Below are 19,941 nucleotides of genomic sequence, written 5' to 3'. Positions count from 1 at the left end.
GAGGGTGGCCACAAGAGGTATGTATCAGATGCTCAACATGCTCTGCTCACACGTACTGTGATGGTCAGGGCCTAAACCTCACAAAAACAACGCTACACACTATGGAACACACAGCTTTTATTATCTCATCCTGGAATATACAAGGTCAGAGGTCATCTGCCTTTGGCCTGAAGAGCAGGAACCCAGACTTCATCAAAGAAATTGGAAATACAGACATTGTCGTCCTACAAGAAACATGGTATAAAGGAGACAGACCCACTGGTTGTCCTCTAGGTTACAGAGAGCTTGTAGTCCCATCCACCAAACTACCAAGTGTGAAACAGGGAAGGGACTCAGGGGGTATGCTAATTTGATATAGAGCAGACCTAACCCACTCTATTAAAATAGTCAAAACAGGAACATTTTACATCTGGCTAGATATGAATCATTTGAATTTTCTCACCTGTGAAAAATGTCCTCCTGTGTACTACCTTTATCCCCCCCACTACAGTCCTTGTGCTACCTATATCCCCCCCACTACAGTCCTTGTGCTACCTATATCCCCCCCACTACAGTCCTTGTGCTACCTATATCCCCCCCACTATAGTCCTGTGTGCTACCTATATCCCCCCACTACAGTCCTGTGTACTACCTATATCCCCCCCACTACAGTCCTTGTGCTACCTATATCCCCCCACTACAGTCCTGTGTGCTACCTATATCCCCCCACTACAGTCCTTGTGCTACCTATATCCCCCACTACAGTCCTGTGTGTTACCTATATCCCCCCACTACAGTCCTGTGTACCTATACCTATATCCCCCCACTACAGTCCTGTGTGTTACCTATATCCCCCCACTACAGTCCTATATCCCCCACTACAGTCCTTGTGCTACCTATATCCCCCCACTACAGTCCTTGTGCTACCTATATCCCCCCACTACAGTCCTTTGCTACCTATATCCCCCCACTACAGTCCTTGTGTTACCTATATCCCCCATATCCTTGTGTTACCCCCCACTACAGTCCTTGTGCTACCTATATCCCCCCACTAGTCCTTGTGCTACCTATATCCCCCCACTACAGTCCTGTGTACTACCTATATATGCTACCCCCCCACTACAGTCCTGTGTACTACCTATATCCCCCCACTACAGTCCTGTGTACTACCTATATCCCCCCACTACAGTCCTGTGTGTTACCTATATCCCCCCACTACAGTCCTGTGTACTACCTATATCCCCCCCACTACAGTCCTGTGTGTTACCTATATCCCCCCACTACAGTCCTGTGTACTACCCCCCCACTACAGTCCTTGTGTTACCTATATCCCCCCCTACAGTCCTTGTGCTACCTATATCCCCCCACTACAGTCCCCCACTACAGTGTGCTACCTATATCCCCCCCCACTACAGTCCTTGTGTACTACCTATATCCCCCCCACTACAGTCCTTGTGCTACCTATATCCCCCCACTACAGTCCTGTGTATTACCTATATCCCCCCCTACACTACCTACACTACAGTCCTGTGTATACCTATAGTACCTATATCCCCCCACCAGTTGTGTTACCTATATCCCCCCACTACAGTCCTATATCCCCCCACTACAGTCCTGTGTACTACCTATATCCCCCCCTACAGTCCTGTGTGTTACCTATATCCCCCCACTACAGTCCTGTGTACCTATACCTATATACCTATATCCCCCCACTACAGTCCTGTGTACTACCTATATCCCCCCCACTACAGTCCTGTGTGCTACCTATATCCCCCCACTACAGTCCTGTGTACTACCTATATCCCCCCACTACAGTCCTTGTGCTATATCCCCCCACTACAGTCCAGTCCTGTACTACCTATATCCCCCCACTACAGTCCTTGTAATACCTATATCCCCCCACTACCTGTGTGTTACCTATATCCCCCCACTACAGTCCTGTGTGCTACCTATATCCCCCCACTACAGTCCCTACCTATATCCCCCCACTACAGTCCTTGTGCTACCTATAGTCCTGTGTACTACCTATATCCCCCCACTACAGTCCTGTGTACCTATATACCTATATCCCCCCCCACTACAGTCCTACAGTCCTGTGTACTACCTATATCCCCCCCACTACAGTCCTGTGTACTACCTATATCCCCCACTACAGTCCTGTGTGCTACCTTACCCACTATCCCCCCACTACAGTCCTTGTGTTACCTATATCCCCCCTACTACAGTCCTTGTGCTACCTATATCCCCCCCACTACAGTCCTGTGTGCTACCTATAATCATTGCTTTGCACAAAAAGGCCTTCTCAGGCAAGGATATTGCTACCAGTAAGATTGCACCTAAATCAACCATTTATCGGATCATCAAGAACTTCAAGGAGAGCGGTTAAGTTGTTGTTTAGAAGACTTCAGGGCGCCCAAGAAAGTTCAGCAAGCGCCAGGACCGTCTCCTAAAGTTGACTCAGCTGCTGGATCGAGGCACCACCAGTACCGAGCTTGCTCAGGAATGGCAGCAGGCAGGTGTGAGTGCATCTGCACGTACAGTGAGGTGAAGACTTTTGGAGGATTGCCTGGAAAGGAAAAACATCAGGGACAGACTCATATTCTACAAAAGGTACAGGGATTGGACTGCTGAGGACTGGGGTAAAGTCATTTTCTCTGATGAATCCCCTTTCTGATTGTTTGCGGCAGGACAAGGTGAGCGCTACCATCAGTCCTGTATCATGCCAACAGTAAACTCACAACTTTGCATAAGAAGATGAATAAAGAATCCTCCGAGAGGAACTTCTCCCAACCATCCAGGAACAGTTTGGTGATGAACAATGCCTTTTCCAGCATGATGGAGCACCTTGCCATAAGGCAAAAGTGATAACTAAGTGGCTTGAGGAACAAAACATCAATATTTTGGGTCTATGGCCAGGAAACTCCCCAGACCTTAATCCCATTGGGAACTTGTGGTCAATCCTCAAGAGGCAGGTGGACAAACAGAAAATGACAAATTCTGACAAAGTCCAAGCATTGATTATGCAAGAATGGGCTGCCATCAGTCAGGATGTGGCCCAGAAGTGAATTGACAGCATGCCAGGGCGGATTGTAGAGGTCTTGAAAAAGAAGGGTCAACACTGCAAATATTGACTCTCTGCATCAACTTCATGTAATTGTCAATAAAAGCCTTTTGAAGTTATGAAATGCTTGTAATTATACTTCAGTAATCCATAGGAACATCTGACAAAAATATCTATAGACACTGAAGAAGCAGACTTTGTGAAAATGTATATTAGTTTCATTCTCAAAACTTTTGGCCACTGTAGAGTCCCCATTCTTTAACCGTGGCAGCTTCCCCATCCTAGAAGGGGGGGATCAATAATTTCCAGGCCTAGGGACATATACAAGTTTGCGGCGACCTAAATGACAGAACTGGACAAGAACCTGACACCCTCAGCACACAGGGACACAAACACCTACCAGGAGGTTACAGCATTCCCTGCCCCATATGTGGGACTCCCAATCACGGCCGGTTGCGATACAGCCTGGAATTGAACCAGGGTGTCTCTAGTGACTGAGATGCAGTACCTTCGACCGCTGTGCCTCTCGGGAGCCCCACTGGACACAACTATGGCAACAGAAACTACAAAAGAAATGGGTCACAACTCACAACTCAGCTCTGTCGGGCGCAGGGTATGTAAGACTTTAAAAAGTCCAATGAAAGATAAACTTCTTGTTAATCTACCCATCGTGTCCGATTTCAAAAATGGTTTACAGCGAAAGCACAACATATGTTAGATCACCGCCAAGTCCAAAAAAAACACATACATTTTTCCAGCCAAAGAGAGGAGTCACAAAAAGCAGAAATATAGATCAAATGAATCACTAACCTTTGATGATCTTCATCAGATGACAATCATAGGACATCATGTAAAACAATACATGTATGTTTTGTTCGATAATGTGCATATTTATATCCAAAAATCTCAGTTTACATTGACACGTTACGTGCAGTAATGTTTTGATTCCAAAACATCGGGTGATTTTGCATAAATACTCATAATAACCATTGATAAAAGATACAAGTGTTATTCACATAATTAATGATAGACTTCTCCTTGACCTCTCTAGGGTAGGGGGCAGCATTCGGAATTTTGGATGAAAAGCATGCCCAAATTAAACGGCCTGCTACTCAGCCCCAGAAGATATGATATGCATATAACTGGTAGATTTGGATAGAAAACACTCTAAAGTTTACAACACTGTTAGAATAGTGTCTGTGAGTATAACAGAACTGATTTAGCAGGCGAAAACCTGAGAAAAATCCATTCAGGAGGTCGTTTTTTTTTGTTGGTTTTGTAGTTTTCTATTCAATGCCATTACAGTATCCATTGACTTAGGACTCCAATTTGCAGTTCCTATGCTTCCCACTAGATGTCAACAGTCTTTAGAAATCATTTCAGGATTGTATTCTTATAAAGGAGGGAGTAAGACCAGTCTGAACGAGTGGACCCTAACGTGACGCAGAGTTTTTTCAGGCGCATGTGCATTTCTTGTTTAACTTACCCTAGAGAGGTTAATGCAACCGTCAGATTTCAAAAAAACTTTACGGAAAAAGCATAATCAGAGAACGGCGCTCAGAGCCCAATCCAGCCAGAGAAATATCCGCCATGTTGGAGTCAACATAAGTTAGAAACAACACTATAAATATTCACTTAGCTTTGATGATCTTCATCAGAATGCACTCACAGGAATCCCAGTTCGACAATAAATGACTGATTTGTTCCATAAAGTTCAAGCACTTCGTCCAGACAAAAACTCGAAAAGTTCCGTTACAGTCGTAGAAACAAGTCAAACGATGTATGGGATCAATCTTTCGGATGTTTTTAACATAAAACATCAATAAGGTTCCAACCGGAGAATTCCTATGTCTGAAGAAAAACACTGGAACGAGAGCTAACTCTCTCATGACAGCGCATCACGAAACGAACCACTCTGCCAGACCACTGACTAAAACAGATCTTATGAGCCCCTCCTTTATAGTAGAATCCTCAAACAAGTTTCTAAAGAAGGTTGACATATAGTGGAAGCCCTAGGAAATGCAACTTGACTCCATAGACACTGTGTATTCAGTAGGCCAAGCTTTGAAAAACTACAAACCTAAGATTTCCCACTTCCTGGTTGGATTTTTCTCAGGTTTTCGCCTCCCAAATGAGTTATGTTATACTCATAGACATCATTCAACAATTTTAGAAACGGCAGAGTGTTTTCTATCCAATACTAATAATAATATGCATATATTAGCATCTGGGACAGAGTAGGAGGCAGTTCACTCTGGGCACGCTATTCATCCAAAAGTGAAAATGCTGCCCCCTATCCCAAAAAGGTTATCACTGACCTCAACCCAGAGTCTCTTGGAGTGTTCACAGTCAGCCCACTGACCCACCCCTATCAGATCACAGCAAAATCACAGTCTACTTGAACAGAGCTAAGCTCAATCATGAGGCATCAAAGCCAAAGGAACTGAATAATATTAAGAAATTATGTAGCTGGAAGGAAAGTTGTGTGGAAACCTACCAAAAAACAATTAGGCAACAACACATTCAATCTCTTTTAGACAACTTCCTGGACAATATGTTTCACTGTAATAGTGAAGGTATAAACTTGGCAGTAGAAAACCTAAAAAGTACATTTTACCTCTCAGCTTCCCTATCAATTCTAAAAAAAAACCTGTCAGTAGAAAATCTAAACAGCAGATTTGACTTCTCAGCGGACCACTGTTACTGACCCAAATTTAAGGAAATCTTTGACTATGTACAGACTCAATGAGCATAGTATTGCTCTTGAGAAAGGCCACCGAAGGCAGACCTGAGGTGGAATGAGGTGGAAACTGAGCTGCACTTCCTAACCTCCTGCCAAATTTTTGACCATGTTAGAGACACATATTTCCCTCACATTCCACAGACCCACAAAGGTCTTTGAAAACAAATCCAATTTTGATTAATAGACATAATATGACATTTGAAATGTCTTTATTATTTTGGAATGTTTGAGAGTGTAATGTTTACTATTCATTTTATATGTTGTATTTATTAAATTGTGTTTAGTATCTAGTTCACTTGCTTTGGCAATGTAAACATATGTTTCCCATGCAAATAAATCCCCTTGGATTAAAATGTAAATTGAGAGAGGTATTACTCCCCCTGTGGATAAGGCAGTGTTAGTTTTGAGAGGGCTGTACATATGGTGTCGGTGACAGACTGTAGGTGAGGGATGTAGTTGCAGCACACACACAAAGACAAACATATACGCACATACAAACAATGGTTGTCTCTGTTCTTTTTTTCCTGCTATTCTCGCCTCCAGCATTGAGAGAAGGAGAGGGAGTTTATTTCAGAATTTCTCAGCCTCTCTAATCAGAAGTGATGAGACTTGCCAGCCATTGTCCTGTGGATGCATGCCGAACAGTGCAGGGGACATTTATTCAATTGCTGCTTGACAAAGCAGAAAGTGCTTATTTAGGTAATTCGCTTGTGTGCTAGAATCGATTTCACAATGTCACTTCCAAATGCACCAATGGCAAAAAAGACAGAGAGAGCGATGAGAGAGCATTGAGAGAGGGATGAGAGAGGGATGAGAGAGGGATGAGAGAGCAATGAGAGAGGGATGAGAGAGGGATGAGAGAGGGATGAGAGAGGGATGAGAGAGGGATGAGAGAGCAATGAGAGATGGATGAGAGAGCAATGAGAGAGGGATGAGAGAGGGATGAGAGAGCGATGAGAGAGAGGAATGAGAGAGTGATGAGAGAGGGATGAGAGAGCGATGAGAGAGCAATGAGAGAGAGGGATGAGAGAGGATGAGAGAGGGATGAGAGAGAGGGATAAGAGAGGGATGAGAGAGAAGGGATGAGAGAGAGGGATAAGAGAGGGATGAGAGACAAGGGATGAGAGAGAGGGATAAGAGACGGATGAGAGAGCATTTAGAGAGGGATGAGAAAGGGATGAGAGAGAGGGATGAGAGAGATGAGAGAGAAAGCTGAGAGAAAGGGATGGAGAGAGGGATAAGAACGAAGGTTGAGAGAAAGGGGTGAGAGAGAACGGTGAGAGAGAGGGGTGAGAGAGGGATGATAGAGAGATGAAAGAGAGGGATGAGAGAGAGGGATAAGAGAGGGATGAGAGAGCGATGAGAGAGGGATGAGAGAGAGGGATAAGAGAGGGATGAGAGAGAAGGGATGAGAGAGAGGGATAAGAGAGGGATGAGAGACAAGGGATGAGAGAGAGGGATAAGAGAGGGATGAGAGAGCATTTAGAGAGGGATGAGAAAGGGATGAGAGAGAGGGATGAGAGAGATGAGAGAGAAAGCTGAGAGAAAGGGATGAGAGAGAGGGATAAGAACGAAGGTTGAGAGAAAGGGGTGAGAGAGAAGGGTGAGAGAGAGGGGTGAGAGAGAGGGGTGAGAGGACAAAGTTGACAAAAGGTTAGGAACTCGGCTCAGCTTCCACCTAATTCTGTGGGCAGTGTGCACATAGCCTGTCTTATCTTGAGAGCCATGTCTGCCTACAGCGGCCTTTCTCAATAGCAAGGCTATGCTCACTGAGTCTGTACATAGACAAAGCTTTCCTTAAGTTTGGGTCTGTCTGTCTGTCTGTCTGTCTGTCTGTCTGTCTGTCTGTCTGTCTGTCTGTCTGTCTGTCTGTCTGTCTGTCTGTTAAAACTTATTATGGCTGGGGGCAGTATTGAGTAGCTTGGATGAAAGGTGCCCAGATGTACCCAGAGTAAACGGCCTGCTACTCAGTCCCAGTTGCTAATATATGCATATTATTATTAGTATTGGATGGAAAACACTCTGAAGTTTCTAAAACTATTTGAATGATGTCTGTGAGTATAACAGAACTCTTGGCAGGAAAAAACCTGAGAACAAAACCAAACAGGAAGTGAAAAATCTGACGTTGGTATATATTCAACCCATTCCCTATTGAAATCCCCTTGAGATATGAATGAAGATTCACTTCCTAGGGCTTCCACAAGATGTCAACCGTCTATAGAAATGTGAATGAGCCTTCTACTGTGTGGTGGGACTGAATGAGAGGAGAATGAGTCAGACTACTGGCAGAGAGCCAGTTCCAGGTCACGCGCATACCACATGATATCTTCCTGCATTCCGTTGCTTTGTAGACACAAAGGAATTCCGGTTGGAACTTTATGATAAAAACATCCTAATGATTGATTCTGTACATAGTTTAAAATGTTTCTTCGACCTGTAATATAACTTTTTGAAGATTGTGTCTGAAAAAATGGTCGACCAGCTCCAGCATTTGGATAGGTGTACAAAACGCGTTAACAAAAGTAGCTAATTGGAAATAAATAACGGACATTATCGAACAAATCAAGCATTTATTGTGGACCTGGGATTCCTGGGAGTGCATTCTGATGAAGATCATCAAATGTAAGGGAATATTTAGCATGTAATTTAGGGTTGATGTTGACTACAACATGGCGGCTAATTTGACTTGATTGATCTGAGCACCGTCTCAGATTATTGCATGGTTTGCTTTTTCCGTAAAGATTTTTTGAAATTTGACACAGCAGTTGCATTACGGACAGGTATATCTATAATTCAATGTGTATAACTTGTATTATCATCTACATTTATGATGAGTATTTCTGTTGAATCGATGTGGCTATGCAAAATCACTGGATGTTTTTGGAACTCATGAACATAATGCGCCAATTTAAACTCAGATTTTTTAAAATATAAATATGAACTTTATCAAACAAAACATACATGTATTGTGTAACATGAAGTCCTATGAGTGTCATCTGTTGAAGATCATCAAAGGTTAGTGATTCATTTATCTCTGTTTGTGCTTTTTGTGACTCCTCTCTTTGGCTGAAAAAATATCTGTTTCTATTGTGGTTTGGTGGTGACATAACATCGTTTGTAGTGCTTTCGCCATAAAGCCTATTTGAAATTGGACACTGTGGTGGAATTAATTAACAATAAGACTACCTTTAAAGCGGTATAAATTACATGTATGTTTGAGGAATTTTAATGATGAGATTTCTGTTGTTTTGAATTTGGCGCCCTGCACTTTCACTGGCTGTTATCATATCAACCCGTTAACGGGATCGCAGCCCAAACAGATTTTAACATGGCCAAAGCAAGTGAAATAAACAAGAAATAAAAATTAACAGTAAATATTACACTCACAAAGGTTCCAAGATAGATTGCTACAAGTCAGTCAGTATCTTTCACAATCCTTTCCTCTGTTTACTTGTGTTTCTGTCAGGAAGAGGGGGAGGAAGAGCAGGGGAGGGGAGCAGGTAGGAGGAAGAGCAGGGGGAGGAGGAGCAGGGGGAGGAGGAGCAGGAGGGAGGAAGAGCAGGGGAGGAGGAGCAGGAGGAGGTAGAGCAGGGGAGGAGGAGCAGGGGAGGGGAGCTGGTGTTACGGACACACAGGGGGTAGCCTAGCAGTTAAAGAGGCAGAAACCAGGGGGGGTAGCCTTGGAAGTGCCTAAATATACCTTCCTACCAGACTGCGTAAAGAGGTATGTCCCCAGGGACGCTGGTGTTACGGACACACAGGGGGAGGGTAGCCTAGCAGTTAGAGAGGCAGAAACCAGGGGGGTAGCCTAGCAGTTAGAGAGGCAGAAACCAGGGGGATAGCCTAGCAGTTAGAGAGGCAGAAACCAGGGGGGTAGCCTAGAGAGGCAGGAACCAGGGGGGTAGCCTAGCAGTTAGAGAGGCAGGAACCAGGGGGGTAGCCTAGCAGTTAGAGAGGCAGAAACCAGGGGGGTAGCCTAGCAGTTAGAGAGGCAGAAACCAGGGGGGTAGCCTAGCAGTTAGAGAGGCATGAACCAGGGGGATAGCGTTGTCGTGGAAAATGCAACAAATATTTGCTCTGAGCTGTGCTTCAATAGTTTGGTCGTAGATGGAAGGCCGTGTTGCCCAGCAGAGATCTTCCTGTCCTCTGAAGAATGTCTGGTAGAACGGAGACGTTGTAGTACCGTCGTGTGTTTGGTAAACGAGATGCTTTGTCCGTCCTCTCCTAGCCCACGTTTACAGCTGCTGCTGCTTTCTACTGTGTTATTGACTTGTTTATTGTTTACTCCATGTGTAACTCTGTGTTGTTGTCTGTTCACACTGCTATGCTTTATCTTGGCCAGGTCGCAGTTGCAAATGAGAACTTGTTCTCAACTAGCCTACCTGGTTAAATAAAGGTGAAATAAAAAAATAAAATAAAAACTCAACGGCTAGGAGGTATCACTTCTTTAGTGAATAAGAGTTCAAAGTTCATACCAAGTTGCCATACTTTAAGCTCACGCTGAAGTTGGCTTAGCTCTGTAGTTTGATATTTAACTTATGAACCGTCGTCCTCGGGAACACAAATGTTACATTTTCGTAAAGGGTTTTATGAAATGCAGGTTTATGCAGTAGGGTGAGAAGAGCGTGTTAAGTACCAACTCATATTTTCAACTGGTTGGATTACCGAAATATGGTTCCGTTCCCCACCCTTTTGATGTTAATAGACTCTCTCTGTGTTAAAAAAAGGGCTTTCCAAGATTCACATCTGTAGAGTAGAGAGAGGAACGGGTGAAATGTATTTATGGGGGTCATAAACCTCAACAACAGGCCAATGTCATGACAGCGTGTAAACCATCCCCAGTGTGTTGTGGACGGGGATGGTGATGAGAGTAACCATCATCAGGGTGGTGTAGATGGTGATGGGAGTAACCATCATCAGGGTGGTGTAGATGGGAGTAACCATCATCAGGGTGGTGTAGATGGTGATGAGAGTAACCATCATCAGGGTGGTGTAGATGGGAGTAACCATCATCAGGGTGGTGTAGATGGTGATGAGAGTAACCATCATCAGGGTGGTGTAGATGGTGATGAGAGTAACCATCATCAGGGTGGTGTAGATGGGAGTAACCATCATCAGGGTGGTGTAGATGGTGATGAGAGTAACCATCATCAGGGTGGTGTAGATGGTGATGGGAGTAACCATCATCAGGGTGGTGTAGATGGGAGTAACCATCATCAGGGTGGTGTAGATGGTGATGAGAGTAACCATCATCAGGGTGGTGTAGATGGTGATGGGAGTAACCATCATCAGGGTGGTGTAGATGGGAGAAACCATCATCAGGGTGGTGTAGATGGTGATGAGAGCAAACATCATCAGGGTGGTATAGATGGTGATGGGAGTAACCATCATCAGGGTGGTGTAGATGGGATTAACCATCATCAGGGTGGTGTAGATAGTGATGGGGGGAGTAAACATCATCAGGGTGGTGTAGATGGGAGTAACCATCATCAGGGTGGTGTAGATGGGAGTAACCATCATCAGGGTGGTGTAGATGGGAGTAACCATCATCAGGGTGGTGTAGATGGTGATGGGAGTAACCATCATCAGGCTGGTGTAGATGGGAGTAACCATCATCAGGGTGGTGTAGATGGTGATGAGAGTAACCATCATCAGGGTGGTGTAGATGGTGATGAGAGTAACCATCATCAGGGTGGTGTAGATGGTGATGAGAGTAACCATCATCAGGGTGGTGTAGATGGTGATGGGAGTAACCATCATCAGGGTGGTGTAGATGGGAGTAACCATCACCAGGGTGGTGTAGATGGGAGTAACCATCATCAGGGTGGTGTAGATGGTGATGAGAGTAAACATCATCAGGGTGGTGTAGATGGTGATGAGAGTAACCATCATCAGGGTGGTGTAGATGGTGATGAGAGTAACCATCATCAGGGTGGTGTAGATGGTGATGAGAGTAACCATCATCAGGGTGGTGTAGATGGTGATGAGAGTAAACATCATCAGGGTGGTGTAGATGGTGATGGGAGTAACCATCATCAGGGTGGTGTAGATGGGAGTAACCATCATCAGGGTGGTGTAGATGGGAGTAACCATCATCAGGGTGGTGTAGATGGTGATGAGAGTAACCATCATCAGGGTGGTGTAGATGGTGATGAGAGTAACCATCATCAGGGTGGTGTAGATGGTGATGGGAGTAACCATCATCAGGGTGGTGTAGATGGGAGTAACCATCATCAGGGTGGTGTAGATGGGAGTAACCATCATCAGGGTGGTGTAGATGGTGATGAGAGTAACCATCATCAGGGTGGTGTAGATGGTGATGAGAGTAACCATCATCAGGGTGGTGTAGATGGTGATGAGAGTAACCATCATCAGGGTGGTGTAGATGGTGATGAGAGTAACCATCATCAGGGTGGTGTAGATGGTGATGGGAGTAACCATCATCAGGGTGGTGTAGATGGGAGTAACCATCATCAGGGTGGTGTAGATGGGAGTAACCATCATCAGGGTGGTGTAGATGGTGATGAGAGTAACCATCATCAGGGTGGTGTAGATGGTGATGAGAGTAACCATCATCAGGGTGGTGTAGATGGTGATGGGAGTAACCATCATCAGGGTGGTGTAGATGGGAGTAACCATCATCAGGGTGGTGTAGATGGGAGTAACCATCATCAGGGTGGTGTAGATGGTGATGGGAGTAACCATCATCAGGGTGGTGTAGATGGGAGTAACCATCATCAGGGTGGTGTAGATGGGAGTAACCATCATCAGGGTGGTGTAGATGGTGATGAGAGTAACCATCATCAGGGTGGTGTAGATGGTGATGGGAGTAACCATCATCAGGGTGGTGTAGATGGTGATGGGAGTAACCATCATCAGGGTGGTGCAGATGGTGATGAGAGTAAACATCATCAGGGTGGTGTAGATGGTGATGAGAGTAAACATCATCAGGGTGGTGTAGATGGTGATGAGAGTAAACATCATCAGGGTGGTGTAGATGGTGATGAGAGTAACCATCATCAGGGTGGTGTAGATGGGAGTAACCATCATCAGGGTGGTGTAGATGGGAGTAACCATCATCAGGGTGGTGTAGATGGGAGTAACCATCATCAGGGTGGTGTAGATGGTGATGAGAGTAACCATCATCAGGGTGGTGTAGATGGTGATGGGAGTAACCATCATCAGGGTGGTGTAGATGGGAGTAACCATCATCAGGGTGGTGTAGATGGGAGTAACCATCATCAGGGTGGTGTAGATGGTGATGAGAGTAACCATCATCAGGGTGGTGTAGATGGTGATGGGAGTAACCATCATCAGGGTGGTGTAGATGGTGATGAGAGTAACCATCATCAGGGTGGTGTAGATGGTGATGGGAGTAACCATCATCAGGGTGGTGTAGATGGGAGTAACCATCATCAGGGTGGTGTAGATGGGAGTAACCATCATCAGGGTGGTGTAGATGGTGATGGGAGTAACCATCATCAGGGTGGTGTAGATGGGGAGTAACCATCATCAGGGTGGTGTAGATGGTGATGGAGTAACCATCATCAGGGTGGTGTAGATGGTGATGGGAGTAACCATCATCAGGGTGGTGATGGGAGATGGTGATGAGAGTAACCATCATCAGGGTGGTGTAGATGGTGATGAGAGTAACCATCATCAGGGTGGTGTAGATGGTGATGGGAGTAACCATCATCAGGGTGGTGTAGAGATGGGAGTAACCATCATCAGGGTGGTGTAGATGGGAGTAACCATCATCAGGGGTGTAGTGTAGATGGTGATGAGAGTAACCATCATCAGGGTGGTGTAGATGGTGATGGGAGTAACCATCATCAGGGTGGTGTAGATGGGAGTAACCATCATCAGGGTGGTGTAGATGGTGATGGGAGTAACCATCATCAGGGTGGTGTAGATGGTGATGGGAGTAACCATCATCAGGGTGGTGTAGATGGTGGAGTAACCATCATCAGGGTGGTGTAGATGTGGAGTAACCATCATCAGGGTGGTGTAGATGGTGATGGGAGTAACCATCATCAGGGTGGTGATAGATGGGAGTAACCATCATCAGGGTGGTGTAGATGGGAGTAACCATCATCAGGGTGGTGTAGATGGTGATGGGAGTAACCATCATCAGGGTGGTGTAGATGGGAGTAACCATCATCAGGGTGGTGTAGATGGGAGTAACCATCATCAGGTAGATGGTGATAGATGGTGGTGTAGATGGGAGTAACCATCATCAGGGTGGTGTAGATGGTGATGGGAGTAACCATCATCAGGGTGGTGTAGATGGGAGTAACCATCATCAGGGTGGTGTAGATGGGAGTAACCATCATCAGGGTGGTGTAGATGGTGATGGGAGTAACCATCATCAGGGTGGTGTGATGGGAGATGGTGATGGGAGTAACCATCATCAGGGTGGTGTAGATGGTGATGAGAGTAACCATCATCAGGGTGGTGTAGATGGTGATGGGAGTAACCATCATCAGGGTGGTGTAGATGGGAGTAACCATCATCAGGGTGGTGTAGATGGGAGTAACCATCATCAGGGTGGTGTAGATGGTGATGAGAGTAACCATCATCAGGGTGGTGTAGATGGTGATGGGAGTAACCATCATCAGGGTGGTGTAGATGGTGATGAGAGTAACCATCATCAGGGTGGTGTAGATGGTGATGGGAGTAACCATCATCAGGGTGGTGTAGATGGTGATGGGAGTAACCATCATCAGGGTGGTGTAGATGGGAGTAACCATCATCAGGGTGGTGTAGATGGTGATGAGAGTAACCATCATCAGGGTGGTGTAGATGGTGATGAGAGTAACCATCATCAGGGTGGTGTAGATGGTGATGAGAGTAATCTGTTTACCAGGGGGCAGGGCTACCTTAACCCTTACCTACACTTACCTTAAGCCTCACCTACCCTTACCTTAACCCTTACCTACACTTACCTTAACCCTTACCTACACTTACCTTAACCATTTACATTACATTTAAGTCATTTAGCAGACGCTCTTATCCAGAGCGACTTACAAACCCTTACCTACACTTACCTTAACCCTTACCTTAACCTTTACCTTAACCCTTACCTACACTTACCTTAACCCTTACCTTAACCCTTACCTACACTTACATTAACCCTTACCTACACTTACCTTAACCCTTACCTACACTTACCTTAACCCTTACCTACACTTACCTTAACCCTTACCTACACTTACCTTAACCCTTACCTACACTTACCTTAACCCTTACCTACACTTACCTTAACCCTTACCTACACTTACCTTAACCCTTACCTTAACCCTTACCTACACTTACCTTAACCCTTACCTACACTTACCTTAACCCTTACCTTAACCCTTACCTACACTTACCTTAACCTTACTTACCTTACCTTAACCCTTACCTTAACCCTTACCTACACTTACCTTAACCCTACCTACACTTACCTTAACCCTTACCTACACTTACCTTAACTTACCTTACCTACACTTACCTTTAACCCTTACCTACACTTACCTTAACCCTTACCTACACTTACCTTAACCCTTACCTACACTTACCTTAACCCTTACCTACACTTACCTTAACCCTTACCTACACTTACCTTAACCCTTACCTTAACCCTTACCTACACTTACCTTAACCCTTACCTACACTTACCTTAACCCTTACCTACACTTACCTACACTTACCTACACTTACCTTAACCCTTACCTACACTTTTTAACTTACCTACACTTACCTACACTTACCTTAACCCTTACCTACACTTACCTTAACACTTACCTACACTTACCTTAACCCTTACCTACACTTACCTTAACCTTACCTACACTTACCTTACACTTACCTTAACTTACCTTAACCCTTACCTACACTTACCTTAACCCTTACCTACACTTACCTTAACCCTTACCTACACTTACCTACACTTACCTACACTTACCTTAACCCTTACCTACACTTACCTACACTTACCTTAACCCTTACCTACACTTACCTACACTTACCTACACTTACCTTAACCCTTACCTTAACCCTTACCTACACTTACCTTAACCTTACCTTAACCCTTACCTACACTTACCTTAACCCTCTTTAACCCTTACCTACACTTACCTTAACCTTACCTTAACCCTTACCTACACTTACCTTAACCCTTTTTACCCTTAACCTACACTTAACTTTACCTTAACCCTTACCTTAACCCTTACCTACACTTACCTTAACCCTTACCTACACTTACCTTAACCCTTACCTTAACCCTTACCTACACTTACCTTAACCCTTACCTACACTTACCTTAAGCTTACCTTAACCCTTACCTACACTTACCTTAACCCTTACCTACACTTACCTTAACCCTTACCTTAACCCTTACCTACACTTACCTTAACCCTTACCTACACTTACCTTAACCCTTACCTACACTTACCTTAACCCTTACCTTAACCCTTACCTACACTTACCTTAACCCTTACCTACACTTACCTTAACCCTTACCTACACTTACCTTAACCCTTACCTTAACCAATACCTTAACCCTTACCTACACTTACCTTAACCCTTACCTACACTTACCTTAACCCTTACCTTAACCCTTACCTACACTTACCTTAACCCTTACCTACACTTACCTTAACCCTTACCTACACTTACCTTAACCCTTACCTACACTTACCTACACTTACCTTAACCCTTACCTACACTTACCTTAACACTTACCTTAACCTTTACCTTAACCCTTACCTACACTTACCTTAACCCTTACCTTAACCCTTACCTACACTTACCTACACTTACCTTAACCCTTACCTTAACCCTTACCTACACTTACCTTAACCCTTACCTACACTTACCTTAACCCTTACCTACACTTACCTTAACCCTTACCTACACTTACCTTAAGCTTACCTTAACCCTTACCTTAACCCTTACCTACACTTACCTTAACCCTTACCTACACTTACCTTAACCCTTACCTACACTTACCTTAACCCTTACCTACACTTACCTTAACCCTTACCTACACTTACCTTAACCCTTACCTACACTTACCTTAACCCTTACCTTAACCCTTACCTACACTTACCTTAACCCTTACCTACACTTACCTTAAGCTTACCTTAACCCTTACCTTAACCCTTACCTACACTTACCTTAAGCTTACCTTAACCCTTACCTTAACCCTTACCTTAACCCTTACCTTAGCTTACCTTAAGCTTACCTTAACCCTTACCTTAACCCTTACCTACACTTACCTTAACACTTACCTTAACCCTTACCTTAACCCTTACCTTAACCCTTACCTACACTTACCTTAACCCTTACCTTAACCCTTACCTACACTTACCTTAACCCTTACATTAACCCTTACCTACACTTACCTTAACCCTTACCTACACTTACCTTAACCCTTTCATACACTTACCTTAACCCTTACCTACACTTACCTTAACCCTTTCATACACTTACCCTAACCCTTACCTACACTTACCTTAACCCTTACCTACACTTACCTTAACCCTTACCTTAACCCTTACCTTAACCCTTACCTACACTTACCTTAACCCTTACCTTAACCCTTACCTTAAGCCTTACCTACACTTACCTTAACCCTTACCTTAACCCTTACCTACACTTACCTTAACCATTCAGATGTAAGGCTGTATGTTAGCCTTAACAATCTAAAAATGTGACATTTGGAACAATTTACCCAGTTATACCTCTCTCTCTCCTCCCAGCTCTACCCAGTTATACCTGTGGTAACCTCTCTCTTTCTCTCTCTCTCTCTCTCTCTCTCTCTCTCTCTCTCTCTCTCTCCCTCTCTCTCCCTCTCTCTCTCCTCCCAGCTCTACCCAGTTATACCTGTGGTAACCTCTCTCTCTCTCTCTCTCTCTCTCATCCCAGCTCTACCTAGTTATACCTGTGGTAACCTCTCTCTCTCTCTCTCTCTCTCTCTCTCTCTCTCTCTCTCTATCTCTCTCTCTCCTCCCAGCTCTACCCAGTTATACCTGTGGTAACCTCTCTCTCTCTCCCTCTCTCTCCCTCTCTCTCTCCTCCCAGCTCTACCTAGTTATATCTGTGGTAACCTCTCTCTCTCTCTCTCCCTCTCTCTCTCCTCCCAGCTCTACCTAGTTATACCTGTGGTAACCTCTCTCTCTCTCTCTCTCTCTCTCTCTCTCTCTCTCTCTCTCTCTCTCTCTCTCTCTCTCTCTCCTCCCAGCTCTACCTAGTTATACCTGTGGTAACCCAGGCCAGCTGGTCAACGGTCTTCAACAGGGCTCAACCTTTAACATTGGAGAGAAGATCAGGTACAGCTGCAGCCCCGGCTACGTGTTGGAGGGTCACACCACGCTGTCCTGTCTGGCTACGTCTGCTGGGACCGCAGCATGGGACTTCCCCCTGCCCTACTGCAGAGGTAGGAGATTTTGTATTTTGTTGCCATAACCAAATTCACACTCGTTTCTAATTCATTAATGAGGTGTAAGTTCATTAATTATGCATGAAGTAGATCGAGACCAGTCTTAAAAGCCAGGTAAACAGCGTTTAATTCAAGAGAGTACTGACCCATACACATATTTCCACAGGTTATAAACTGAAAATGACGTCAGCGTTTTCTAAACATTCCATCTATTTCAAGTAGAGGGGCCCTCTAGCTCTCGTGCCTTCACGTTATCAGCACGAAGTCAAGGCCAGTCAGTATAAATCAACATTCTAGACAATCTGGAGATGGGCCGTTCCCACCACCTGGAGATTTGTACAACTGAATGAACTAAGGAACAGACCTTCATTGTTACTAAACTCCTGACTACATTATATACAATTGGGAAAGGGAGCAAGAGAGAAAGTTCACATGTACAGTACATTATAGCATTTGGACTAGTCAGTTCTGATTGGAATGTATACATAATTAGTCATTTCAACCATAATTTCCTCCAACAGTAGGATACCTACACACACCTACACACATACACCGATATACACACTGGTACACACACACACTGATACACACACGCTGATACACACACACCGGTACACACACACACTGATACACACACGCTGATACACACACACCGGTACACACACACACTGATACACACACGCTGATACACACACACCGGTACACACACACACTGATACACACACGCTGATACACACACACCGGTACACACACACACTGATACACACACGCTGATACACACACACCGGTACACACACACTGATACACACACACCTGTACACACACCTGTACACACACACTGATACACACACACTGATACACACACACACACACACACCGGTACACAAACACACACTGATACACACACAGCGGTACACAAACACACACCGGTACACACACACTGATACACACACACTCATACACACACACCGGTACACACACACAGATATACAAACCAAATCCAAATCAAATCAAATGTATTTATATAGTCCTTCTTACATCAGCTGATATATCAAAGTGCTGTACAGAAACCCAGCCTAAAATCCCAAACACTAAGCAATGCAGGTGTAGAAGCACGGTGGCTAGGAAAAACTCCCTAGAAAGGCCAAAACCTAGGAAGAAACCTAGAGAGGAAACAGGCTATGAGGGGTGGCCAGTCCTCTTCTGGCTGTACCGGGTGGAGATTATAACAGAACATGGTCAATATGTTCAAATGTTCATAGATGACCAGCAGGGTCAAATAATAATAATCACAGTGGTTGTAGAGGGTGCAACAAGTCAGCACCTCAGGAATAAATGTCAGTTGGCTTTTCATAGTCGATCATTGAGAGTATCTCTACCGCTCCTGCTGTCTCTAGAGAGTTGAAAACAGCAGGTCTGGGACAGGTGGCACATCCGGTGAAAAGGTCAGGGTTCCATAGCCGCAGGCAGAACAGTTGAAACTGGAGCAGCAGCACGGCCAGGTGGATTGGGGACAGTAAGGAGTCATCATGCCAGATAGTCCTGAGGCATGGTCCTAGGGCTCAGGTCCTCTGAGAGAGAGAAAGAGAGAAAGAGAGAATTAGAGAGAGCATACTTCAATTCACACAGGACACCGGGTTAGACAGGAGAAGTACTGCAGATATAACAGACTGACCCTAGCCCCCGACACATAAACTACTGCAGCATAAATACTGGAGGCTGAGACAGGAGGGG

At 44.8% G+C, this 19,941-nt stretch overlaps 1 protein-coding gene across 1 annotated transcript in view; it reads left to right on the top strand.

Moving 5' to 3' along the window:
* Positions 1-19,941, top strand: part of csmd2 (CUB and Sushi multiple domains 2) — a 726,975-nt gene that overhangs the window by 265,006 nt on the left and 442,028 nt on the right. The window contains exon 4 of the mRNA XM_065020074.1: positions 18,010-18,204. Within this exon, the coding sequence (XP_064876146.1) occupies positions 18,010-18,204 (195 nt within the window). The remainder of the gene's footprint in view (positions 1-18,009; positions 18,205-19,941) is intronic.

The sequence above is a fragment of the Oncorhynchus nerka genome, linkage group LG7 (genome assembly GCF_034236695.1).
Source record: "Oncorhynchus nerka isolate Pitt River linkage group LG7, Oner_Uvic_2.0, whole genome shotgun sequence".
Classification (NCBI taxonomy): domain Eukaryota; kingdom Metazoa; phylum Chordata; class Actinopteri; order Salmoniformes; family Salmonidae; genus Oncorhynchus; species Oncorhynchus nerka.
This window is presented reverse-complemented; position numbering and strand designations above follow the sequence as displayed.